Source organism: Sycon ciliatum, chromosome 1, assembly GCF_964019385.1.
Source record: "Sycon ciliatum chromosome 1, ocSycCili1.1, whole genome shotgun sequence".
Classification (NCBI taxonomy): Eukaryota; Metazoa; Porifera; class Calcarea; order Leucosolenida; family Sycettidae; genus Sycon; species Sycon ciliatum.
In genome coordinates this window covers 20,066,532-20,094,229 of record NC_088643.1, presented here as the reverse complement: position 1 = coordinate 20,094,229, position 27,698 = coordinate 20,066,532, and the positions used below count along the sequence as shown (strand labels likewise).

The following is a 27,698-nucleotide window of genomic DNA, read 5'->3' as shown; positions in this document are numbered from 1 at the left end:
GTACATGACAACCGTACTCCTGCACATACCCAATCAGCTTGGCCAAAGCAGAAAGAAGACCCAACCTGCCGAATTTTTCAAACAAATTATAAAGTCAGCCACAGGTTTCGGGATTAGCATGTTACCACGCCATGCATACGACAGTGTGATATTGGAGGTTCAGGCTGTACGGCAGGGAAATGACAATGGCGTTGCATGTAGAATTAAACTCATATTCATAAAGACTGCCACATTGTTCAGGGCACAGTCACGTCAGCGGCAGTGCAGCCCGAATTGCCACTGCACTGCCTTGTATAAAGCCCACCTGATCTCCGCTCCAGTAGGCAGTAGATCTGCCTGTGCACTAACAAAATATCACAAATACTACCTTTCTGCATTACTAGTATGACCACTTCTCTATGTATATTGCAAGTTGCTTCAGTTCCTCTCTATTTCTTCGAAGAGTACTATACAATCATCAGGTGGGTGTGATCGGGTTGACTTGTCCGCAAATTCTACCAAATCAGTGCCTCTTCTCTGTGCGGAATGGCTATGGAAAAGTGCAGCTTGTGTACTGCACCAAAAGCGTACTAGCTTTCACCATTCCGAGTCATCCTTGTCAGATTCTCCTTGCCACCTGAAGCAATGGACAGAAACAAGAATGGATGATGCACGTGGGAGGGGGGGGGGGGGGTGCACGTAAACCCCCTAAACATTTCGACCTAGGTTCAGCATGCACATCATGACCATGAATGACATGCACCAGCCACCCGCTACACATATGCAGCCGTGCATTCCCCGAAAAGGTCGACCAGCTATCATTTTGGAGGCAAGTACAGGTATACGCCATCTTCTTCCGGCATGCATCTGACGTCTAGTTGAAGTTCTCAACAGCAGTAGAATCTACGGCTGTTGAGAACTGCAACTTGAACGAAAGGTGAGTTACTTTCATAGTTGACACAATCAGCTCTAACTGTTAGCCAAATCCATGCACTGTTTTTATTCTCATCGGATGACATAGTGTTGGTCCGAGACAGGCAGGACACACGCATGATATGCTCACCTTCCCAGGTTGTCGATGACCGAATCCTCTGGCAAGCTCCAGTCCTGTGCAATGCACAACATAAAACTCGACGTATGTAACACTGAGGAGCAGCATGTAGTTATTCACAGCCCGAGTAGCTCTGAATTCCCATGTACCATCAAGACCCCAGAAGCTATCATTCTGTTCTGATTTTACTACAGTTCACAGTTCCCATGCCTCAAGGAACTTTTAATGTGGGGTGGGAGTCACAGATGGACTGTTGTGTTAATAAGGATTAAGACAACATATTCCTGTTCCAAAACCGGTATGGTTCGTTGAAACGTTTTTGCCTGTGTTGCTAATCTATAATAACGATGGGAAATCTCTACACAGGGACACATCAAGTTGTAACAGATCATTTAGAAAAGGGATCCTGTCAGCTTTTCAATAGTTGTCAAAACTGGTTAGCACAAGAGGATGGTCAGGATCCTTCCATACCTCCTCGTTGTCTTTGGCTGCTGCTACTGGTGGTGATGATGCCGCGGCGGGTGCTTGAGCCTGGTCAGCAACTACAGTACTGCTTGGCTTTGCTTGTGGTGCCACTGAGCCGGACTGTTTCTATCAACAAGGCAGGCACAAAGAGAATTCGTTGTGATTATAATTGCAAAGCTAACCTACTGACTAGTACAACTGTTCAGTCAGTGGCCTGGGTTACTGCATCATGGAGGAGGGCACTAGCTAGAGAACACTCAATTTGCATGTGAAGCCCGTTATGGAATACCTACCACGATGAGCGGCTATCAGTTGACAGACCCCATTTCTTTCTATTATGCAATTGCGTGATGTCCACAATTTTCTTATGTCAGATATAGAGCTGATAAGTATCCATTTACTGTTGTAAAATCCTTCACTTAAAGGGCAAAAATTAAAATTTCACCAGTTGTAGTCTTCGGGGTGCTGAGTCGAATGGTCTTGGTCCGAGAAAGCTGAGACGCTCCCTTCCTACTTGAATCCCAATCGAACTCGCGCACTTCCACCGAAACTGGGTGACTGCGCCCTACTAGATGGGGATTTGTATGCAAAATGTCACTAAAAGCGCCGTTTCGTTCTTATAAAAGCACGGATGACCGCGATTGGCCCATATGTTGTAGTCTTTTGGACGCTGAGTCGACTGGTTTTGGTCCGAAAAGGCTGCGATGCAGCGTTCCTCCTTTATTCCCAATCGAACATGGTTGAACAAGCGGTCACGTGCTCCTGCGTACACCAGTCAGCTGGTCACCGTGCCTGCAGGGTACAACTTACTAGCCTGTTTGACCTTTTTTGGGTGCAGTCCTGTCACTCGAGTTGAACTCGAGTTGAACCTTGGTGTGAAAGTTGTCGCCTGCTGGCGTGGTGACCAGGTGATTTGGGCACCCAGGAGCACGTGACCACTTGTTCAACCATGTTCGATTGGGAATAAAGGAGGAACGCTGCATCGCAGCCTTTTCGGACCAAAACCAGTCGACTCAGCGTCCAAAAGACTACAACATATGGGCCAATCGCGGTCATCCGTGCTTTTATAAGAACGAAACGGCGCTTTTAGTGACATTTTGCATACAAATCCCCATCTAGTAGGGCGCAGTCACCCAGTTTCGGTGGAAGTGCGCGAGTTCGATTGGGATTCAAGTAGGAAGGGAGCGTCTCAGCTTTCTCGGACCAAGACCATTCGACTCAGCACCCCGAAGACTACAACTGGTGAAATTTTAATTTTTGCCTTAACTTCCCCTTTAAAATAACACTTCCTCCAATCGCAGCACAATGGTATTGGTACACAAGAGTCTTGGCTTACCACTCCAGCACCCTGTGCCTCGGACGCCTCTGCCGCTCTTCTCTCTGCCACAAGCTGCATGTAAGCTTGCATGGAGGCGTCAACACCTCCACCACTGCCACCGCCATCCCCTCCGGAACTACGCAGAGATGACTTGGATGCAGACTTGCTGCTGAAGGAGAGCTCCGAAAGTGATGATTCAACATCTTCGTCGACTTCCAGCGTGCCTTTGTCAACAGATGATGGTTGCTCCACCTGCATTAGACATGTCAATGAAACCATCAGCAACACTGTGCAAGGCCATACTGTACAAGTTAATTTTAACATAAATAAATATTCACAGAATGCCTAACCTGAGTTCTAGGCCTCACGGTGACTACACAAGAACCAGCCCGCTGGAATCCAAGTACTGTATAGCAGGAAATTTTCGGACGGAAATATTTTCGGACAAAGCCGAATTTCGACCTTTCGTGCGGATTATATTTTCGTACAGTGCTGCATGCTAAATACATGTGTTTGCATGCAGAACGCATGTACACATGTATAGTGTACAAGTACATAATTTCACGTGAACAAATTTTAGCACAGAATTAATTTTAGTACAAAAGAGGCCGTGTACGAAATCGTACGAAAATAAATTCCGTCCGAAAATTTCCTGCTATACAGTATTCAGCACTGATGTCCCAGTGCTGTTCTAATATGCTGTATAAGGCAGTGAACTGATGATTGGTTGCCAAGCCATGAAACTCCAAGCTATGCCTTGATGACCTCTATATACATCTTATGTAAGGCAGTGAGCTAATTCTTTTCTCTAAATCCGTAAATTCCTTAGCAACTACCTCCGATTCCAATATCGAAATCATGATTCCATGGCAAAAGGTCTCTGTGGTAGACATGAAAAAGAATGAGGGAATGAAGGAAGTGAAAGTAGCAAATTCACTACACCCTTCCACATACCTGTGCAAGTGCTTCTGCTCTTTCGAGCTGTGCAAGAGCCTCCTGCTCCGCAAGGAGACGCTCTTCTTCTTCTCGCTCTCTTTGGAGACGTTCCTCGCGCCGCCTCTCCATTTGCAGTCTGGCTGTGTCGCCTGTGTCAATGGCTGGCGCAGGGTCTTGATGTGTTGGTAACGTCAGCTGGGGAAGAGAGCTGTCATGAGCACTTTCTGCTGGTTCTGACACGGATGTGGAGCAGCTGTTAGTCTGTGACTCGGACGAGGATTGCGGTGCAGGCTGCTGGTTAACCGTAGCTGTAGGTCGGCTCTGAGGAGTTAGCTGTGGAGCCTGGATAGGGGCCGTTGTAGATTTCCTCCAGGCCTGATCAAGTGCTACTGCTGGTTCGCTTAATGTTGACTCGCTGTCATCACTTGCTGCTTCTACTGCTGGTTTTACCTGCTTTGCCTCAACTATTGGGTTTTTCTGTGGCAAATTATCAACACTGTCCTGATCAACGTCACTGGTGGCATCCAATACTGGTGCTTCAGGGTGGGCGCCAACTGTGAGAGGCTGTGTTGCAGGGCTGGGTGGATCAGCTTGGATGTTTCCACCTGACTGGGCCGGACGCAGCGCTGCTTGAGTCGGTATAACAGACAGTGCAGGTGTTGCGGTGGACCGGAGACTGGATGCACTGATGGAACTAGCCAGGGAGTCAGCATCACCTGAGGCTTTCACATCGCCGTCAACTGGCTGGGATTGTGGACTAGCAAAAGTGCTATCACGTTGAAACTCAGCACTGCTGATAGATGTATCGCTATCCAGCTTGGTTGCGTGTTCATCCTGAGATTCCGTCCTGGTCGAGTCAGTTTGTTTCGGTCGGCGCTTGACAGCTGCTCCCGTATCGGAATGGACCATTTGTGCATTGCTTTGCCGATTTGCCTCGGGCAACTGGTTGTCTTGTTTCTCCATTGAATGTGTATCTTCCACCTGTCTTGTGTGGAACTGTAATCCAGTATCATCTACAGGATCGCTGTGTTCTGCAGCAGACCGTGCGTAGGTGCTAAGAGATGGTTCCTTGGGCTGCACTGCAGCAGCCATTGCTTTCACACTGCCAGTGGACAACTTAGGAACAGGAGAAGTCGTTAAAGCACCGGCGACATCACGTTGAACCAAAGACTGCAATGTTGGCTGTCGTTCATCATGAGATGCAGTGTCTGTCGGGGGAATACGCGGTCTTGATCGGAATCTGGCAGTGCTCTCAACTTGGTGTGCGCCTATGTTGCTGGCTGATAACTGAGATAATCCAGATGGAGGGCTGTGACTATCAAGAGGAGCGGCGGCTTGTGCTGCTCTTAATCTTCCGAGTGGAGGGGAGCTGTATAACTGGGTTGCCGTCGACACTGGACCTTGTGAAACAGACATGCTGGTGGTAGGAATGACCGTTGTGTGCGGAATAAAACTAACATCAACATCACGAGAAAATGAGCTGCTGAAATGCACAGGCCGTGTAGGACTCGGCGGGAAGCGCACAGACCTAGGCTCACTGTTCAATAAACCAGCCGGCTTGCCAATAGAATCACTGTAGGGGTTGGGTAATGGATCCAGTGGTACTGTAACATGGGTTCGTGAATCCAGTATGTCTGCTGGTGCATTGCGCCCTTCCAGACGCCGCTCAAACTCCTTGTAGGACTGCTCAAGCTCCTGAAAAGATGACAAAACAGAGCAGAAGTCAAACTGTTGATTAGCCCATTGTGCACACTCAACCTGGATACAAATCTAGTGCATTCCTCCATGCTGACTGCTTTAACGCGCTCCCGAATCCATTCGCACTAGTCATATCCCCAATTCATGTCGCCAGGAACTCAACACATACATGCACCGTGGGCACCCTGTAAGAAGACCTTAGGGTCTGTTAGGAATGCACAAGTAGAATGATAAAATACAATAAAATACATGCAGAATAGTCCTCCCAGGCTTCTTTCTATGGCATGATACCAGCACATACATTACATGTTATTGCATGTCGAAATGCCTCCCTCATCAGTAGGGTTGGGTATATCGTTTTCCATACCCATTCAAGGGGCTTATTCTAAATCAAACTAGATCACAGCCAGATGTGTATACTTCATGATGATATCACTGCATAAGCCGTGTCACGTTTGTCACCTAGCAAAAGAATATCCACGCCGTTGGTTCTACTAAAAGTATTTCTCCCCACACCCACCCTTGACTATAAAGGAGAGTAGTACCCTAAAGGTTCTTGAACACACCTCAGCCTCTCTTTCCAACTGCCTGAAGTACTGATGATGTGACACAGAATCCCTGTGTAGAGACCAGTGATCTGAGACGGAGAGATCGTCATTCACGTCCGAAACTTCAGCCCGTGGCACATGCTTTGGCACTGTGGTCAACGTCGCCTGTTGCACGGATGGCTTACTCATGCTGGCGTGTTTGTGGGCCGATTTCCTGTGGCTTCTTACCCACGCTGCTGAATCATCACCACTGGTCTCGCTGGTGTTGTTCCCGTACGGTTGGGCCAGACTGTGCATGTGGTACGAACATGCAGGCATACAAAGGACTCACTGATACAAATTCAATAGCAAATGGAAACTCAGCACTAGTGAACAAACCAATGGTAGATGCCCTCCGCCTCAGCTAGTGTTGGACTGAGGTAAGGGCATAAGACTAAGGGGGGGAGGTCGGAAGACCCAACTAAAGAGTGCACCAGCATTATGCTGTCAGAGTCGAGTCCCTAATTGGGAACTGAAAGCCCAGGAGCCCTCGCCATGCTTTGTTTTCACCTAGGTCGCCATGTGTGTTGTTCGAAACGTCTTTACAATACAAAAACATGTGCTCGATGATCGTATTGCAAAGACGTTTCTATCAGTTCGAACAACACACATGACGACCTAGGTAAAAACAAAGCATAGCGAGGGCTCCTGGGCTCCCAGACAGGTACATTCTACCAAGCTAGTTATTTTACTATTACGCTACGGTGCTAGCATATAAAGTTTTCATTTTTCCTATTTTTCAACACATAACTTGGGGTTCGAACCCGCACTATCGCCCTGCATGCATTCCCTCGATACACTTCGCATACATACACATTCTTCCAAGTTGCTTCACGGAATAATCCTGTAGTTGACAGCTTTATTCGAATATGGTAGCCAACTGTCTTTGAGGGTACAGTACGGGACATGTATGGGATAGCGTCATGCATGCCGAACGCCAGAAAGAAAGAAACAAACACACACACACACACACACACACACACACACAGGTACATATACAGCGGTGTGGACCCTGGCTAGTGCCAAATGCTACTAAAGTAACGTCTTTTGCATAGCTTCGGGAATAAAGGGTAAAATAGTGTGCTTCATGGTCATGTCATGAATTATGGAAATAGGGGTGTCGGTGATGCCCATTTCAAGGCAAGCGGCATATTGATTTTGGTCCCCATTACTTTCCTGGCTACAGTAGTTCCACTTTCATCAAGGTTGTGTGGATCTAGGAGTGGTCGAAATATCGAAATGTCGCAAATCCGAACATTCCAGGATTGGATCCAGCAACCTCTCCTCCATGGATAGGAACATGTGAAGTGTATTTGGGGAACATTTCCAATCTGCCATTCTGAGTGCTTCTCTAAGTGGTTTTCAACTTATTGCTGTCCACGAATACCACTCAAAGACATCATGTGATACATACATAGCTTGCAAAAGTACCTTTTATGAGCATAGCTTGAGCCTCGAAACCTTGTATCTGCAAAGTTTGGTCGAGCCATTGCTGGCAGATAAAAGGGAAAAAGAAGAAAAGAAGAAAAATCACTTTATAAATGACCACTTATGATCATAACTCGTGGTATTTTTGTCCTTCTCCTTTTTTCACTTGTGATATGACACTAATACTTCAAAGTAGGTAAGTCACGGAATCAAAGATGCGTGTATGCACACACTCAAAATAGGTCGGCACCAGTCTCAACGTTTCCTACCCGATTCCGCCTGGGACAGCAGCTTCTTCAGGTCCTCAATCTCTAGCTGCAACACCTTCTCACGAATTTGAAGTTCTTGGATCTGCCGCGCCGCTTCTCCTGATCTCTCAGCCTGTAAATAATCATCCAATCACGCGCGCGCGCGCGGGCACACACACAGACATACACAGACATACACATACACACACACACATACATACACACACACATACCCCTAGATACCCCCCCCCCCACACACACACACACGCAGACACACACACACCGGCACACACACACACCGGCACACACACACACACATATATACACACACATGCCCCCACACACATAGACACACACACACAGACACACATATGCTAATTCTAGGTACAGTCGCCATGGCAATGCATGACAAACGAGTACAGACTGTCCTACAATGCATGTGAATACTGCATGGGCCGCAAAGGTAATGTAATCAGCAGTGTGCTAATGCTATTCTGGAAATAACCAGGAAGTTGCGGCAAGTTCCCATGCCCACCATGGAATGCAGTAGCAAGTGATGCGGGAGCAATGCTACATGCATAGACTGTTAACAAAAATCAGGGTCCTGACCTCATGCTGGAGACGCTGCATAAGCATCTGCTGCGTCTCCTTGGCGATGATGGCCTGCCGTTGGTTCTCATCCTTGGCATGCTGCAGCTCGTCCTTCAGCAGTGCCACCTCCGGCGAGGATAAGGATAGCTTGGTGCTCAGCTCCTTCACGATACTCTGGTGACCTGTGTGTACATTAATAGCATAGCATTATCTAAACAACATGAGTAAGGTGATAAGATGTTCAGGGCATGGAGATCAAGAGGCAAGCGTGGCTTTGACATTTTTCCGTGCCCCTAGCCAAGTCCAGTCATGTGGTGTTCAGTTAACACTTGTCACATGTTCACGTAACTACTGAGGTAGTTAATCCCTGTCCTGGATTAATTTTTGTTTGGTTATCAGAGAAGAGGAAAGATACATCAAGAAAAGTGATAATAGTATCTTTTGAGCCGGTCAATGGTAGCCAGTTGAAAAGGATGCGCTATGCTGGGATTGACAACGAAAAAAATCATGATCATTTCAATGACTCCCATGACGCTGCAAGCAGTCAGCTGGTTGTGTGGAGTGGAAATGGCTCCCCTTGATCCTGGTTGTAGTGCTCCTTGCAACTAGTGGAATGTACAGAGTGGCTGCTGTTCAATGGAATGGGAAGCTGCTGACCCTTAACAATCTGGATATTGGTAAGATACCAAAAGTTGTACTCGTAGAACACAATACATGTACATGACTGTATACGAACCTTTCTGCTGTTGACGCAATGCATCCCTGGCATCGGCAGCTCTCCTGTGGTACAAGACGAGCACGAAAAGGGCATGCAAGTACAATTTGTGAAATCAAGAAGACATCCGATGCACAGGTAAGATGCACCGAGTGTTGAGCATACAGCTTGATACTGCAGTAGAATACCAGTGGAATTCATCGACTGCAGTTTCCAGGGAAACAATGCCTGGAGATGGCTCAAGGATAACTCGCAAGCTACATCACTGCATCTACAGTACACTAAAGCATATCGATTATGCCATCAGTTTTAGGTCACTGTTAATACCATAGAAAATGGATCCATTCGAATCCTTTGCTGATTCCTTTGCTTCAAATTGTTGTCCATGTTTGGTGGTCTTTCCCCCAGGCATAACAATGTTCGTTGAGATTAGATATTATGAACTTGCATATAACAAGTTGCAACAGATTTGCATTTTAGGACAGATAGTCTGTTGTCCAAGGTCTTGCAGGGAGTCCTTGCCGAAGATAAGATTTAGAGACATAACTATTGGATAGTGCATACTTTCTCTCCCAAAGTTTTCATTATCTCTATTGTACCCCTTATTGTCCTGGTCATGTGAGGTGGAAATGGCGCACAAGAGCCACAACATCGACATGCATACGATCAGAGCAACATACTGATTTGCGGACTCAAGCTCTCGTTGCAGCAAGGGCACTTGTTCCTTCAGCATCCCGTAGTCCTTCACCTGCACGGACAACACGGACAGCATAGCAGCACACACATAGTGTGACCTCTAGCAATGTTCTAAGAGTTCTTAAGTGAAATACATAGAACTCAAAAAGAATCAGCCGAATGGTTTAAAAGAATCAGCCGAATGGTACCGTTCACAATTTTAGTTCTTTTAAAAGTGGGTAGATAAATTCGTGAACCCTCATAATGAAAAACAAGCATCACCATTATCATGTGGGTTAGTCTCCACAAGGTTATCACAGGCAGATTAAAGTAGCTGACTCCGCGGTGAACCAGGTTGCAGCTGCCATCTGGAGATCACACCGGCTAGCACTGCACAAGTAAAGCGGAACAACCGTCAACGATATATTTGACGTGTCGTAGGAGAGACAGGCCACGAATTATGGAGTCTAGAACTAAATGGATACTGGTGCTGTTCTATCTGGCTCACATAAGTTTGTCCCCAGATCGTTTGCTTCTTCTACAGCATACAAGCTATCAAAACAATGAAGATGGAGACTGACGGAATGGAGAGCCAGAACTTCGAAAGCCTAACAAAAAGCCCAACAAAACGCCAACTTCTAGCAAAGAAAAGGACCAAGGAACTACAAATTGCGCTATTATGTCCACTAACACCACCAGATACTCGACAATCAGCTCATGCCATAACATTATACAGAAAACCCAACTACAAACAAATGTTGCCCCTAGGCAGCCTACCTCGGTGAACTGCGCCTGTAAGTTGTCACGCTGCTGAACAGTCAGATGATGGTTCTCAACTGCACTATGCAGCTTATCCTGTACAGTGACAACAAGACAAGAACATCAACAACACCATCGTGGCAAAGAGTGATCATAATGCACTGGATACAGGGGTTCGACACAGTTTGCACGACGTTATCTCGAGTGTGACTGCTCTGGTAGTAGACCATTACCCCATGTACTGAACAGTTGCTCTGTGAGTGAAAAGTACATGCTTCCGGGCTAGAGACTTGGTGTGGTGTCATTTCATTGGTTTTAAGTCTTAAAACAACGGTGAGGCAAGCACAGGACATACACCAAGGTATTGCACCAAGTAAAATGCTTGATCACTAGCTGTCAAACTACTTAATACCGACCAACAGTATCTATTCAGCAACTGTTTGGTCGTGATCCATTTCTAAAGAAGAATGGTCTCACCTGTGTCTCGAGGAGTCTTTCTCTAGCGGATGAAAGTTCCGATGAGAGTTTTTCAAACGTCTTTCCCCGCCGTGACAACTCCTCATCTCGCTCTGAGAATCAAAATTTGAACACAACAAAAAATTGTAAGAGAGCAGGTACATGGAGGGCTCCATTCTCATGATACTGCTATGAATTCTCGGATTCCAGTTTGGAAACTAACAGTGAATAGACAGCATCAAAGTGCAATGGAGCAAGAAACAACGGAGAAAACTGAAAAAGGAGCCCTTGGTAAGCATTCTTTATATTATGGCATATGAGCAACTGGGGGGGGGGGGGGGGGTGTGCAAATCCCACTGATGTCGTGTGCCTATCATACAGATCATGCTGCTGGTAAGTGAAGCATGATGCAGTGCACTTGACTTCTGACTCATTAAGTTTGTGTGAAGCATGATCAATCAGAGCAGGCACAAATCCACACCTTTCAGTGTTCCTTGCACCAACTCCAGTCTAACAGTCTTCTCTTGTAGCTCCTGCTCGAACCGCAGCTGAGATCTAGATAACAGAGTACATGAACGCGTATGTCAAAAGTGAGTTGTACAACCTAGAGTTAGCATATCTACATTCCTCCACTGTCTTACAAACACATTATGCCAAAATATGGGTAAGCATGAACTGTGAACATCAATGAACTATAGGAGGGAGTGTCCCATGCAGCATTGGTACAGTATTCAAGGAGTGACGGAACTGCATGACATGAGCTGACAAGGAAAAACGGCACCACGCCAGAGAGGAGCAGCAGCAGCAGACAACACAATCATGCAGTTATGTGATGTACCGTTGCACTTCAGCCTGTACACGCTGCTGGAATGTTTCACTCTCCTGCTTGCAGCGCAGCTGATCCCTGCTCAGCTGGTCTCTTTCTCTTTCCACGGAAGTCAGTTGGCTCTGCAACTTCCTGAAAGGAACATCAACAAGACAGACTATCAATGTTTATCAACAAAGCAGCTCAGTGCCATCACAATATGGAAACAAGTACATCTGCTAGTTTAGCAGTGACTTGCATCAGCTGATTACATGCATATGTGAAGTATAGTAACTGTTGAGCAATAATTATATACATGTAATTCTTACATGTACTTCTCTGTCTGCCTTAGTAGAGACGCCTCGCGGTCAAGATTATGGATCAAGTGTGGGCAGTTTCCTTGTACTAAAATTTAGTAAAACTACATTTCGAAAACGTCACCTCGAGCAATGGGAAATTCCGTTTCAGGTTGGTACACTACTTGGTTACTGTATGGTCAAACCAGGCATCATGCTATGCATGTACCACTAAATGCCAAGTTGCAGCTGCAATAGGCTTACTGTTCGTTACTTGCAGACTCCCTTTCCACCCCCGCTTCTTTCTTTCTCAGATGCTCGATTTGTTCGAGCAGTGCCTGGCGTTGCTGATATAGCTCGCCTTCCAGCTCCTACAGCAGAAAGATAATGTTGTAGAAAGATACCAGTGAGCCAAGGGAGACAGGTGTTACATCTCAGACAGCCGTCGCTATTTGACCAATTTGTACTGCTACTTTGAACAATACCAGAAGTGGGCCTGCTACAATCCTGATGAACAGGTTACAGCCATTAATTTTTTAGTTACGCCTCTTCACCTGAAATGTAGTTGGTTACATGAAGTGGCACCAGTAACAACACACCGACTGGCCGCACATTGTACTGACTCTGTATGTAGCCTGATAGATAACGATGTTGTGACTAGATAGCACCATATCAAATATGTCAACAGCTACACAGGAATGACGGGAGCTGAACTCTCATCACACGCATATACACAGCCACATGTATGCCAGAGCCAGCAAAGATTCCGTCCTCTAATACTTACTTAGGTAATTATTCAACATCTCTTGGGTCATCATATTACTGCCAGCAATAATGAAATACCATAATATGTAGGGTGGCAGTAACCACAACTGATATCGTGAGCTGGCCTCAGTTTTCACTACTCAATACTCAGCATGAAGAGAATGCACAACAATCGCACTCATATGGAATAGGCTAGGGCGGTATATGATGCCCCTAACCTGCTGCTTTTTCTTCACCATGAGCGATGCCTCTTGCTCCTGGATGTGCATGGACTGCATCTTGTTGCGGTGTTGCTGCTCATACTGGATGGAAGGTAGAACAGTATAGCCCAATAGAGAAAAATAGAGATCAGTTGGGAAACATAACTTCCCCCCGGACCTTGTGCACACTGGGAATATCTTTACAGGTAGAACAGAATAGCCCACTAAACACAAAATAATAGGATTATAGAGATGTAGAAAAGAGGACCAAAGAGCTGCAAGTTATCCTATAGTATCAACTAACACCACCAGTTACTTTACAATCAGCTCATGCGATAACATTGCACGGCACTGACCAACGGCTCTCTGGTCCTATTTTCTTCTTACACATTTATCCTTGGCTCTCCACCTGAGTCTAATAATAGAGATGAGTTATGAAACACTGGGACTTTCCCTAGACCTTGTGCACACTGGGACTTTCCCTAGACCTTGTGCACACCACTTTCCCTAGACCCTGTGCACACCACTTTCCCTAGACCTTGTGCACACCACTTTCCCTAGACCTTGTGCACACCACTTCCCTAGACCTTGTGCACACCAAGCCCTCCAGCTAGCAGTCAACAACATCTCCCGCTGGGGTCCAGAATGGAAAATAAAATTTGAACCAGCCAAATCCCAGGCACTGACCGTCAGTTTCCACCGCACCCAATGGGACATGCCACCGATTGACTTCAACGGATCAAATGTGACGGAACAGGAGGAGCTCAAAATCTTGGGCATCAGTTTCGATGGTCAGCTTACCTTCCGGCGCCACCTTCGTACCGTAGCCCTCCGGGCAACACAGCGACTTGGTGCTTTGCGTAAGGCTTTCCACCTCCTAGACGTGCCCGGTCGCATCCAAGCCTACAATGCTTTTGTGCGCCCAGTGATGGAGTACTGCCCTATTGTCTGGATGGGAGCGGCCCCATCCCATCTTGCAAGACTCGACCGTGTGCAAGCCCGGGCCATCCGTGCCATCGCCCCAATGTGTTGGCTGCCAAGTCTTGCTCTTCGTCGGATGGTTGCAGCACTTTGCCTCCTGTACAAGATGCATTGTCCGGATGCGCATCCCCTTCTACAGAGGATGCTGCCACCCCAGCAGCCCCAACACCGAACAGTCCACTCCACCCGTAGTACATTCCAGAGATGTAATGCTCACGCACACCAACTGGCCAATGAACTTCCAGTCCGTTCCCGCAACAACCTGTGTCGAGCCTACCCTCACGCAGTTGTCCCCGTCTGGAACCAGCTGCCCGCCGGAGTCTTCTCTGGTCCTTTCTGCACCAAGAACTTGCAACACTTCAAAGTTGCAGCCAACCGCTATTTGAAGACCAACGACTGGTCGTGGGCACATGACCATCTCTGATCATCAGCATCATATCTGCCTCACCCCATGACTTCCAAATTCCGCTCCACATACTATTCCCAATAACGTCTGTTCTTCTTTTCTCTCCTTCTCCTCCTAGCACTGTCTTTCTTATCATTCCCCTCCTTCTAATGTACTGTCTCTCCTCCTAACATTTCGTATCATGTACCTGTCACTCCTTTCATTTTTCTTCTTTTTTTTGGTGCGTTTTATGTCCCCATGACGTCGAGACCTCAGGTCGGCTGAGGGCAAAAAGCCTCACCATCACTATGCTCCCACTATGCAATTTTTTGTCTTTGCCTGTGAGCTGTGATCATTGTAAAAAAAAACAAAAAAACACCACTTTCCCTAGACCTTGTGCACACCACTTTCCCTAGACCTTGTGCACACTGGGAATATTTTCACAGGTAGAAAGCTGGCTCCAGGTTATTTTTTTTTTAAATACCGTATTATCTCTAATATAAGCACGGTCCTTTATTTTTTCAATGTACCTCCGCCCCGTGCTATTAATGGAGACGTTCCTTTATTGGAGACTGTTCCATTATTATTTCAACCTCATTTCAGAGGCATGTTGCCATGCCAAATTCATGTCAGACACACACATTTTAGGTTTTTTTTCGCCGGTACAGATAATGAATTTACACAGTGTGCTTTTAATGGAGACTGAGCACTTTGTTTTTTGAGTGCCGCCCCAAGGTGTTCTATTATTGGAGACGTGCTATTATTGGAGACTGTGCTTATATTAGAGATAATACGGTAATTAACCCAATGTTGACTGAGTGGCAGCGTGCTGAGCACTAGTAGGCACCGAGCCACCAATAGTGTATTTTCACCAAAATCAGGTACTGGTCACTAAAGCATCACCAATGTCAGCTTATTCTTTGCAAAACTATGCATGATCCATTGATCCAGAATACAACTGTGAGACATACCTCTTGGCGCATTGCTTTTAGTTTGTCATCATATCTCTTGCGCTCCTCCAGCTGCATCTTGGCAAGCTCGGTCGCTGCAAACTGGGATTTCTAAGCGTACAACACCCAAGAATGGAATGGATGAGCAAATATCGAAGAAAAGCAATGTAGTGGTTATTCAAATACAACTCATTAGCTGGTCCCAGTCTTGCCATCAGGTATACAGGTTGAGCAAAACAGCATTTATGACACTTTAAACAAGACATACACGCATAACAGCTGTATAGTACAGTACACGGCTGTTCACGTACAGGCACTTATCAATATGGCGTCGTTCGGTGCGATTTATGTAACATTGTGCGAATAGTACAAATACGCGATGAGTTTGCGTTTTTGCAAGAAACTCATGTCGATCCTCGCGTGGTTCCACGATTTGGGACGCGAAACCAAGTGAAAAGTTTTGAAAGCGCTCGAGCGAGATACTCGACTTTTCGGCAATTTGAGAGAGAAAGAGGGTGGAAAGGCGTCCTGGCCTGCCCAGTTAGCTGTCTTTCCGCTTCAAACTTGCTCGAAGTACTCCTGGCAGTCTGGAGATTGATCTCGCCAGTGATTGTCAGCCTCTGCTTGGCGTGCTCGCGTGTACAACATTCAAGTTAGACATTTCGTAATCGTTCAACGCACAATAGGGTAGATATCACAATTTCAAGCTCACTTGGCCGGCTGCTGTCTTCTTCTATAATATCCCACATGCCGACTAAGCAATTTACAGCAGGAAGCAGCCTTCTACACTCAACAGCAACTAAAGGGCCACACCATTTTGTCTTCCAAATCAAGAGAAAACAGGCTCCTGACTCGTCGCGCGTATTTAGAAGTTCACGCGCGTATTCTAATGACACTTGGGGAAGACAACCAGAGGATAGTCCTCTACCTGGGAAAAAATCGATCTAAGCTGGGAAAAAATCGGGAAGGGCTTCTCGGAGCCGAGTTTGTCAGCGACGACACAAGGAGTATTCCAGAACGAAGCCAAAGTCGTACGACACAGAACAAATGTTTCTTGAAGGAAAGGCAGTCATGTGAGGTACGAGCGGAAAGCTTGAAACAAGACGCAGCTGATCAGCGTGTTCCCCGGGCTGTCCGGGCTGACTAGTCTCCAATATCCAGGGTAAACCATGGCCTACTCGTGTTCTGACGATTTGAAAATTCAAATTTTCTTGCCATTGAAGCCCAATCGAGACTTTCGGCGGCCATATTGTTAAGTGGCGTGAAATCGCACAAAAAAACAGCCGTGAGTACTGTCAGACGCCGAAGATCGGAGAGCCGAAAAAACCAGGCTAGAATTTCACCAAGCACAGCATACCAATGTCAGGGGCGTCGGACACGGTACGGTCACTACGGTATTGACCGTACCACTTTTTGCCCCAGGTACCCCGTGAATCAATAGAATACACTCAGGGTCTGGGATATAAATTTTCAAAATTTTCGGCTCAGCCACCACTTCCCCACGAGTAAATTGTACTTCGAATGCCTGACCGTACCACACTAAAATACCTTCCGACGCCCCTGAATGTATACACAGTTACTCAACTGTGCATAGACTGTAATACAGTACATGAAAATAAGACCGGTCTAGGCTAGGAGGCAGACCCCCCAGTTCTTCGGCTACCGACAGCACAGTACTTACATAACGCCGCAGCTCCTCCTGGCATTGTTGGCGGCATTTATTCTGGAACGACAGCATCTGCTCCTCAGCACCTGACTCGAGCAGTGATTGGCGTCGGTTGAAAGAAACCTCCAGATCTGCCATTCGTTCCTCTGTATACCAGAATTGAATTATAGAGCATGATGTCAACCTCAGATAATATCTGAATACCCGTGTTATCACGATTTCAAGAATGCATGCCATGGCTAGAGTATTTCAGGCAGTACGATACAGGTAAAGCAACATTAGAATGCCATTCTTGATCTTTCGAAATCTTTGAAAACACGCACCCATCTGAACTGAAATGGCTGTGAGACATGGCAAGAAGGGTTTCGACAAGCAGCAGCAGCACCACCTACCGAGCTGCTTGCGTGGAGCCTCCTCGGTTTGGGTGGCTTGCGAAGACCTCTGAGTGGCATGGCGCTGGAGTGCACTCTCGATGAGCTCACCTAAACAGTCTACAACAACAGCAGAGGGAATACAACATTGCACAGCATTAGTTTTTTTGCTGCATGTTTAGTTTGCGAGTACACAACAAAGACCAGTTCAATATGATTTATTTTGAGATTTGAGACAAAGAATGTCATGGGCATAGCAAAAGCAGTTTCATAAACAAAGCGCTTAAGTAGTCTTCTTGGAGACAGAAATGTAATCAGACTCGGGAGTGAAACAAGCTTCAGGTTCTTTACAATAAACACAACAAAGTTTCCACACGCATTTTCATTGCCTCAGTTCTCTTCAGGTCGATACTGGCAGAAGAAGAAGCTCACCAATACTTCAATACTCTTTAATTAAAAACAAGGTTTAGGTGTTATAAGCAGCAGGTTGATAAGCGAGAACAAACACAAAACGGAGCAAAAGAGATTTGTAAAATTGCTCACATACTTGTAGAAACATAACAAATTCCACGGTTATGCGCTAAAGATGACTGTGTGAAGAGGTGTGATCGGCGCAATTTGCATTGTGATAACAAAAGACGACAAATGAACCAAACTAACAGTTTGTGGGCGTCCTAAAGTGATTCTCATTCACATAGAGACAACAGTTCCTACAGCTATGCACTAGTGATGTATGTGTGAAGAGGTGTAATCCGGCAGTGTGATATGCACTGTGATAACAATAGACGACACATGAACAAAACTAAAAATGTGCGGGTGTCCTACCTAACAGCCTCAGCGCAATTTTTTCCGTTACTGCTTGCAAACGTTTGATTTTCTTGTGTGACAACCTCCAAAACATATCACCTGAACACTGTTTTAAAAGAGTAATGTACTGGATAGTATCTTCTTCTGCTGGTGTTCACCTGAAGAAAAGGCAAGAAGACACTTTCTGGATCGTAAAGAGCCTGAACCTTGCTTTATTCCATAGTCTGTTGAAACACTCCGTAGCCCATATCCGGATCGACGATTGTGTCAACAAGAGAGCATGAAAGACAAGCCAACCATCAACTCAACTCAAGGTCAGAAGTACTGGGAGGTAAGTACTTCACCAGTACTCAAAGTTCATGTATTATATCATGAGTATAAATGACTGGCCTTGACCCAGTTCAATCCAATATTCTTAGGAGCTCTATTAGAGCGGTGAATAGTATTAGTGAGGTGGACACGTGTCTCACTAACATTCTTCATTGATATAATAAAAGCCCTTGTCTCCATGGCACCGATTCTTAGGAGTGTACCCAGTTGCCATTTAAGTGGCGTTGAACCCGGAAAGGTGAAGCTCATGCTTCACCTTGCAAATAGTTGCTGCTTCAAGCCCATTGAGGCCATCAAGTTCTCCGGCAAAGTCCACATACATGTACACTCAAACATCTCTTATCCGGACGCCTCAGATGCGGGCACGTCTCTCTACCGGGCACCTTCAGCTTGAGTTCCTATCGCAAAAATGCTTCACGTTTGGTGGTTAGAACTTTTTTTGTATGCGCCAATTCATATTTGTCCCTGCCAACCTGTGTTATCCACACATTTTTATAAATGGATTCTTTTGGATCTTGAATATGTGCAATTTGTGCAATATGTGCCAAATAAACATCTTTAAAAACATGATATGATACATGGTAGATGAGTTATCCTGAGATACGGGAAAATCTGAGATACGGGCAGTGCCCGGTCCCAAGGTGCCCGGATAAGAGACGTCCGAGTGTACATGTACCGGCAAGTTGTGAGACGCAGAAAATATTCTGATCACAACAGGACGCGAGCAAATACGTGAATACCCAGGGCTACCTTTTGCTTGGCTGCTGCCTGACTTTGACTTGGATGCCTGTTGTAGACAACAGAAAAATTACAACAAATAAACCCAATAGAAATAACTTTGGCAGTTTCAGGATCTCGGACATGACAAATCAATGCATCGGATACAGTACACTGTCATAACAAGTTAATATTACTCGTTGGTCAACGGAACTTCAAAAAGAAAGCACGTCCACATGCAAATATGCACAAACAAGCATACACTTTAACACATTCAAACTTCTATGTTCGGAGATTGCGTACACAAGTAAATTAAAATCCGCAACACGTTCATCGCCATACCTTCCTAGCAGAACGTGAACGTGTCTTGCCATCGGGAAGACCCAGGAGCTTCCGGACATCACTCAGCGCCAGGAACTGTTGAAAAACCAAGATGCAGCCAAGAATGCAACTTCTTACAGCAAAAGAAAAAATCTAAGGGCAGCCCCATGTCAAACTGATTTGCCTGCTCAATTCTTCAGTACCCCTCTGAAGAACAAAGGATAGTTGAAATGTGCAGCTTGGGCAAGTAAACAGCAACCGTGCCAATGAATTCAGCTACACTGCCTCTCCAATGCACACCTCGGTGCTTGCAATACCGGAGCTGCAAAGCACCCAGTGGACACGCTGTCAACTGCACTTGCATAACTATCGCAAGAATACCCTACTGCACACCATGAACAACAATTGACATGGAAAACCAATTCAGTATCAAGACTAGATCCTTCGTATTGTCTAAGTTTAGCTCTGCCAATCTCAACACCTCAGAGCATGCCAACAAGGCCTACATGTATATCTACTGGCTAGTTACACTGCAATGAGATTTGCACACCCTGCCATTCACAAACTACCTGCTCATATCTCTGTCCACATTCAGCCATGAACACCGACAGTGTGTAGTCGTAGGCGCCTGCTTCAAGATGCTCACGGAGCAGGGCATCGGAAAGTTTCTGATTGAGCGGTGTCTGATCGGCAGCAGCGCTGTCTGCCGATGACGATGCCGCTGCACCATGGTGCCTTGAGCGCCGTGACGTAGGATGAACTGCAGTACCCTGCGCAGCTGTTGCCGCTGCCTGCGTTGCAGTACTGAGCAGGTCTGAAGCCAGCCGATTGCGAAGCTGAGACTGTACGACAGAGGAGAAAAAAACATGTACCGTATTTCCCCGAATATAAGTCACTGCACCTTTGTACACCAAAATCCTAGGGTAAAACAGGGGGTGGGACTTACAATCGAGCATGACTTACTACTGAAGTCAATATATCAAATCAATATGGCTCAAACCTGACAATGGGGGTGCGACTTATAATTGAGTGACTTATAATTGAGTGCGACTTATAATAGGGGAAATAGTGTACTGCAAGTCTGCAGATTGAGTACTGTAAGTCTACAATTTTTGGGTCTATTCAAAATTTGGCCTCCCAGGGCTAAAACACATTTCGGCCACATTAAATTCTCGGCCTGTACTCACTCTCACACTGAACCTTGCAAAACAAAATTTCGGCCGCAACAAATTTTCGGCCAAATACGCCATAGCCGAAAATAGCCGAAAATAAATGTGCGCTGAATATTAATTTTGTTGACTTACAATATTATTTAACCTACACTGGCAAAAAAATTCAGTGCTATCACATAACACAAACAACCAAATGATACTTGAAAAACGAAACACTTTCCGGTGGATGAGCAACAACAAAACACTGGACGAGCTATGGTGATCCCTGTCTGGATTGATGCATTTTGCATTTGCGTTTCGTTTTGTACATTTCGTTTCCGCAAAGCTTCCACCTTCAGCATCAATCTTTGATTTTTCCGACCCCGCCAAGTAGTTAGCTGGGTGATGCGTTGTCTTGCTGCTTCGAGTTGTAGTTGGAGCGCATTGTCAAGTGCCTTATTGGTCAGTCTCCTCGTCATCTAGTAATAGTCGACCGGTATTGGCTGTATTGGCTGTATTGGTTGTAGGTATTGGCTGTATTGGCTGTATTGGCTGTAGGTATTGGCTGTAGGTATTGGCTGTATTGGCTGTAGTTTGCAAGTACAGCAGGTCAGCCGAGAGTGCGGCGTATCATGAATCATGGCGTGGTGGAATGAGACACAAGTATGTGCAGTGTGATGACTCAAGTTTAGTTGCACGCTCAAACGTCTCTCATCCGGACGCCTCGGGTACGGGCGCGTCTCTCTACCGGACACCTCCAGCTCGAGTTCCTATGGCAAAACTGCTTCGAATTATTATTTGGGGATTTTGAACCTTTTTTTTCTCTTTTTCGTATGCACAAGTGCTGACTTGTCACTGCCAACTTGTGTAATCCACACATTTTCATCAATGGATTCTTTCTTTATCCTGGGCATGTGCGTGCCAGATAAACTTCATCCCAAAACTGATATGGTATAATTACTATGATAGTTGAGTTATCCTGAGATACGGGCAGTGCCCAGTCCCAAGGCGCCTGGATAAGAGATGTTCGAGTGTAGTGAGATTGACAGTGCTACAACTCTAATATCGCTTTCCATGCCCGGTAATATTGTGCACTGAAGGTATAATAAATTAAAAATGTACTAATTTTCTCGCTCCACATATACTGGCATACACAGAGACATAGACAGCAATAGCGACAACACACAAAGTGAAGGGTAGTTGGCCGCAGCCAGATGTGAACCGGATAACGAGTGAGGTATGGAAGCAAGGACTGAGAACAGAGTGTCTCAGATAGAATAGGCGTGCCAGTGGATAGCAGAAATAGGCCATGATGCAGAACCACTTGGGACCGTCAGATTAATTTTCCTGGACCGAGCCAGCCGGGAAAAAACCCTCGCGCCGACGGACGCATTTGTTAAGGAAAAAACTGGGTGTATATCCCCAATGTCGATTAGGCATCATGTAGGCATGGCAAGCACATCACGGCAAACAGTGATAAAAAGCAATGATAATATACACGGAAATGAAGGGTGGGAGGGCAGGGACACTGGTGAGACTCAAAACTGACTGAAGAAGTCATGAAAAGAAGTGACAACAAAGAATACACCAGATGCCATATTTGCAACTGAAAATATTTTCGCGAGAAATCATTTCTCGCCTATCTCGCTGCGCTCGGCCAGCGAGAAATACAACGTCCTCGCTGTGATGATGGTGATGTGAGTGCAGAGTTTGAATCGGCCAAGAGCGCAATGATTATGTGGTGGTGTGGTGTGTTGAATTCTGTACTAAATATCGATGAAAGTAAAGTGAGCGCACTCATACCAGAGAACAATAGAACAATATTTTAAAAGATTTGAACGTCGTTCTCAGGTGATGTGATTTTCATGTTCCATTGTGGTATGAGTTTCCATTGTGGTATGAGTTTCCATTGTGGTACGAGTGCGCTCACTTTACTTTCATCGATATTAGGTTTCCTGTCTCCACGCCCACTTTTTAATAGTGTACTTCTTTCACAAAATGTAGTTTATGAATGACGTTTACATACACACTTTTGTTGAGAGCGCCTACCTTCAGGGAGCGAACTACGCCCTTGTCTTTGAACGATTCAAAGAGTTGCTCCCTCAAGTCGGCTTCTGACGGCTTCGGCACTGTACCAGAAGCAGCAGCAACCCTCCTCTCCAGACCGTCGCTAGGATTAGGGAACGACATACTGGTTCCGTGCGTTATTGCCTACTTCACCAGGCAAGTGCGAGCAGCCAGACTGGAGAACATCTTGAACGGTGAGACTTGTCTCAGCCTACTACTAGTACTAGTACTAATATGTAGGTGTTGTTAGGATCGAAACACATTTCACGCTGCCAGAACTGCCACACGCGCAAATACTATGAAAATAGTGTCAACATTTCGCTCATCGGGCTCTGTACGTGTCACAGTCATAATCATTTCAAATAATTCTCAGGGCTCCCGCCACGGAAAAAAACGTCACTCGATGACATGTCAGCTCATGCATAATAAAATTAGTGATCAATATGTACTGTCATGGGCAATCATAACCTACAAAAGACTAAGTAGGCCACTGTGTGCATGTGTACTGTCAAACAGTCTGCCAGGTCTAAGTACCTGAAGTACATTACAAAGTAGACCTACAACTACAAGTACAAGACATTAGTACAAGTATTGAAGTAATCAGGGAGTCGTCAGCCTACGGTCAGGTATTTTACGACTCATCACTCCCTGATCATGGTCAATCAGGTACAGCTAGCTGCAGATCTACCTGATCATCATGATCATTACAACGGACAGGAGGAGGAACAATGAATGAGGAGGAGCCGTTGCTACGAGTTTCACACCAAAGCCTCAAGGCATTGATTGCCAAAGCATGCCAAGGCAAGGCCAAGGGGGTCATCAGATAACCTGAACGCTGACTCGGTGGAGAAACTGCGCTTTCCAAATGAATCATTTTGGTCACCTTTGCTAACCACTGCAAGTGCAACCTCTCATGTAATTATTTATACTACTTTACTAGTATAGTGGGTTGCATCCTGGGACGATAGGCACCGCAGCAGATTATTACGGGTGGAGAGAGACGCGATAGTCCTGGCGAACAGCCGCGTCCGACATGGTTGGTTGGGTGTTCCTAGCTCTGTGTACACTGTTTGTATTGCTCACACCCCGGCTATGGGCGTTCGTGCGCTTCAAATGGATGATTAGATCTGTACCGGTCCCGGAGCCAGCCCATTTTCTTCTCGGCCATGTCAAAGTCCTATCCAATCGGAGCAAGATCCTGGAAAGACGGCGAAAATGGCGATCCAAATGCCCAAGACTCTATCGATACGGCATTTCATATTTGATGGACATCGTGCAGCTGTGTCATGCAGACACGGCCGCAGAAGTTCTCCGGTCTTCTCTTCCGAAGCACGATTACATCTACGGTTTCTTGAAGCCATGGCTGGGAGAAGGCCTATTGGTAAGCAATGGGCAGAAGTGGGCCAGAGATCGGCGACTGCTCACTCACTGCTTCCACTTTGACATACTGCGAGACTACGTAGAGGTGTATACGGATGCGTGCGGCATCATGCTGCAGAAATGGTCTGAGTCGTGTGTGAAAGGAGAGAGCGTGGACGTAACTGCTTCATGTACACTGCTAACGCTAGACGTGATGTTGAGATGTGCCATGGGATTCGAGTCCAATTGCCAGCTAGAAGAAGAGGGAAGCGACCAGGAAGAAGCACCGAAGTATGCAGCCACTGTTACAGAGCTAACAAACAAGCTCATGGATCGAATTTTCCACATCATGAAGCACAATGATTTTCTCTATTTCAACTCGGCCGACGGAAAAGAATTCACTCGTTGCTTAGAGCTGGTCCACTCCGTCAGCCAGAAGCTGATTGAAAGACGTCGGGCAGCCCTTCAGGAAGAGGACAGCCATTCTCAAGTGCACAAGCACCAATATCGCGACTTTCTCGATGTCCTTCTGACCGTAAAAGATGAAGACGGCAAAGGCTTGACGGACACTGAAATTCGCGAGCAAGTGGACACGTTCCTATTCCGTGGCCATGACACAACAGCAAGTGCACTGCAGTGGATTATCCATCACCTCTCTGTTCACGCCGATCTACAGGAAAAATGCCGAGAGGAAGTGCAAGGCTTGCTGAGCTCGGGGCCGGCCACGCTGAAGCATGGCGATTTGCAGCAAATGATCTACACTACACAGTTCATCAAGGAGAGCCTACGCTTCAGCTGCCCAGTTCCGGCAGTGGCTCGAGCAGCTACGGAAGACATTACCATGGACGGGTGTACGATACCGAGAGGCTCCCATATCGAGGTTTCAATGTACGACGTCCATACGCACCCGGAATACTGGCCCGAGCCGCAGCAGTTCAATCCGGATCGCTTCAGCGCCGAGCAGAGTGTTGGCCGTAACTCCTTCGCCTTCATTCCGTTTTCCGCGGGTCCGAGGAACTGCATAGGGCAAGCGATGGCCATGGATGAGCTGAAAGCAGCGGTGGCCTGTATCCTGTACAGCTATAGAATCGCCCCAGACCCGGCAAATCCGACTCCCATCTGGACAAGTAGTGTAGTTGCACGGGCAATCCCGCGGATATCAGTCACTCTCCATGCACTCTAGAGTCACGGCTATCAAGCTCCAAGCCGAACCTAAAGTAATCGACACATGCATGGTGATAAGAACTTACGGCGCTGAGGGAGTGAGAGAGCAAAACAATATTTTCTTACAACAACAACAAACCTGCCAGTCGGACTCTGGACGAAGTAGTCTCAGGAGAGCGTTGCAGGAAGTAAAGTATAGCCCTTCTTGGACAAGCGGGCAGCCTGTTCTTTCTTTTTTATTTGTAGCTTTTAGTGCTTCACAACAGACATACGACGACCCCGAGGACGACCACGTCTGAGATGGATCGACGTTGTCAAGAAAGACTTACAATGCATTAATCTGTCGCTTCTGGATGCTGTGCAATCTGCTTCTGATAGAGCTGCTTGGCTCGAAATTGTTAACAGATGCGTTGACCTCATGCAATGAGTGAAATGCGAACTGTCATTATTATTATTATTATTATTATTATTTTAGTGCTATAATGCGCCAAGCCGTAGGATATCAGCTTCACCAGCCTTGGGCCTTTGTTTGTTTGAAATCTCTTATTCTCACGATGGCCAATGGTCAATATTTTTGTTGTTATTGGTGTAGTTGTTGTTGTTATTGGTGTTGTTGTTTTTTGAAGTTGTTGTTGTTGTTATTTGTGTTGTAGTTGTTGGTGTTGTGATTTTTCTGGTGTTACTTCGGCGTAGTTGTTGTCGCTGTTACTGGGGTACTAGCCGTGCTAGTACTCGTTAGCACCAATCCGAACTAGCGCCCGCACTGCAATGTTTTGCACTGCATTCAAGACTGACGTCATATGCTTTCTGGCCGTGCAATCACAAAATGGCGCCCGGCCTTATCTAGCTATTTGCTGGGGCTCTGCCTTGAGCCATATTGCTTCCATTCAGTATTGCAAATCTACTTTGAGCTAACAGCAGGTCTACTTTGAGCTAACAGCAGGTCTACTTTGAGCTAACAGCAGCTACTTTGAGCTATCAGCAGCTACTTTGAGCTGCCAGAAACTCTACTTTGAGCTACCAGCAGCTCTACCTTGAGTTTCAACCAGTTGCCAGTTTCGAAACCAGCACTCCTCAATCCAGTATACAAACTTACAAAGGCAAAACAACAGAAAGCACGAAAATAACCTGTAACACTGAGTGAGGTTTGTCACAGCTCAGAGGTTGGGGTGCTGTTAGATACAGCTCCTACAAACGTCTACCTCGTATACCATGATAGCTAGCTAGGGTTTACCGGGTGTTAGCGGCCGTCGTGAGTTCCCTTCGGGAACGGACACGATAATTTACTCTTTTTTTTTTAGCAAATAGCTTGACCTGATTATTTCCCCGTCTGATAAGTGCTTCTGAATACGAAACTCTAGAGTTATAGAAAATGGATACCTGTACATGGGGCATTGCTGTTTAATTAATGTCAACTGGTCTTGTACCCGCGTGCACGTTTTCCTTGCATCTCAGTACTTCTGCACCTGGTTCTTGAGAGGCATGCTAAACGGCTTTGGCATTGCGGGTTACCAACCATGGACCGACCAGCACGCAGTATAGTACGTTGAGCAACAAATACGAGGGTCACAAAGTGACTGACGCGGTACTTCGCAATCGCACCAGTGGCCATGGTTCGAGTGACGACGGTTGTACGGTTCACCCAAGCGGCTTTTCCATCTACCCTGGGTGTTCATTCTTCCTTTGCAATAGTATAATCCAGTGCGTACCTCATGTATTACACAGATTCTCTTTTTGAAGAGAAGCTGTGAAAACAGGTTAAAGGGGAAGTTAAGGCTAAAATCAAAAATTTCACCAGTTGTAGTCTTCGGGGTGCTGAGTCGAATGGTCGTGGTCCGAGGAAGCTGAGACGCTCCCTTCCTACTTTAATCCCAATCGAACTCGCGCACTTCCACCGAAACTGGGTGACTGCGCCCTACTAGATGGGGATTTGTATGCAAAATGTCACTAAAAGCGCCATGTCGTTCTTATAAAAGCACGGATGACCGCGATTGGCCCATATGTTGTAGTCTTTTGGACGCTGAGTCGACTGGTTTTGGTCCGAAAAGGCTGCGATGCAGCGTTCCTCCTTTATTCCCAATCGAACATGGTTGAACAAGCGGTCACGTGCTCCTGCGTACACCAGTCACCTGGTCACCGTGCCTGAAGGGTACAACTTACTAGCCTGTTTGACCTTTTTTGAGTGCAGTTCTGTCACTCGAGTTGAACTCGAGTTGAACCTTGGTGTGAAAGTTGTCGCCTGCTGGCGTGGTGACCAGGTGATTTGGGCACCCAGGAGCACGTGACCACTTGTTCAACCATGTTCGATTGGGAATAAAGGAGGAACGCTGCATCGCAGCCTTTTCGGACCAAAACCAGTCGACTCAGCGTCCAAAAGACTACAACATATGGGCCAATCGCGGTCATCCGTGCTTTTATAAGAACGAAATGGCGCTTTTAGTGACATTTTGCACACAA

General features: G+C 46.3%; 2 protein-coding genes across 2 annotated transcripts; one reads left to right on the top strand and one right to left on the bottom strand.

The window, feature by feature from the left end:
* Window positions 1-52: 52 nt before the first annotated feature.
* LOC135817216 (uncharacterized) lies at window positions 53-23,031 on the bottom strand. Its single transcript, XM_065330347.1, has 24 exons — window positions 22,701-23,031; window positions 20,070-20,342; window positions 19,522-19,596; window positions 19,213-19,249; window positions 17,347-17,445; window positions 16,970-17,100; window positions 15,310-15,399; window positions 12,991-13,074; window positions 12,272-12,378; window positions 11,745-11,864; window positions 11,388-11,461; window positions 10,928-11,019; window positions 10,469-10,546; window positions 9,697-9,764; window positions 9,038-9,081; window positions 8,320-8,483; window positions 7,732-7,843; window positions 7,466-7,526; window positions 6,014-6,284; window positions 3,768-5,444; window positions 2,832-3,065; window positions 1,502-1,621; window positions 1,043-1,086; window positions 53-616 (listed from the first exon to the last, which is right to left on the bottom strand). Exons 1-24 carry the CDS (start codon window positions 22,839-22,841, stop codon window positions 577-579), a joined length of 4,236 nt encoding a protein of 1,411 aa, XP_065186419.1. The 5' UTR covers window positions 22,842-23,031; the 3' UTR covers window positions 53-576.
* Window positions 23,032-23,507: 476 nt separating this feature from the next.
* Window positions 23,508-25,929, top strand: LOC135817205 (cytochrome P450 4F12-like). The gene has a single exon (XM_065330338.1). The coding sequence runs from the start codon at window positions 23,752-23,754 to the stop codon at window positions 25,258-25,260; it is 1,509 nt and encodes a 502-aa protein (XP_065186410.1). The 5' UTR covers window positions 23,508-23,751; the 3' UTR covers window positions 25,261-25,929.
* Window positions 25,930-27,698: the final 1,769 nt, after the last annotated feature.

What these genes read in the sequence shown, in the direction of transcription:
- LOC135817205 (XM_065330338.1), top strand. Translation starts at nt 23,752, where the DNA reads ATGGTTGGTTGGGTGTTCCTAGCTCTGTGTACACTGTTTGTATTGCTC.
- LOC135817216 (XM_065330347.1), bottom strand. Translation starts at nt 22,841, where the DNA reads ATGTCGTTCCCTAATCCTAGCGACGGTCTGGAGAGGAGGGTTGCTGCT. An exon ending in AGGCAGCAGCCAAGCAAAAG is followed by an intron (nt 17,446 to 19,212) that starts GTAGCCCTGGGT and finishes CTGTTGTTGTAG; the next exon opens with ACTGTTTAGGTGAGCTCATC. An exon ending in TACAGGCGCAGTTCACCGAG is followed by an intron (nt 9,765 to 10,468) that starts GTAGGCTGCCTA and finishes TTGTCCGTGCAG; the next exon opens with GTGAAGGACTACGGGATGCT.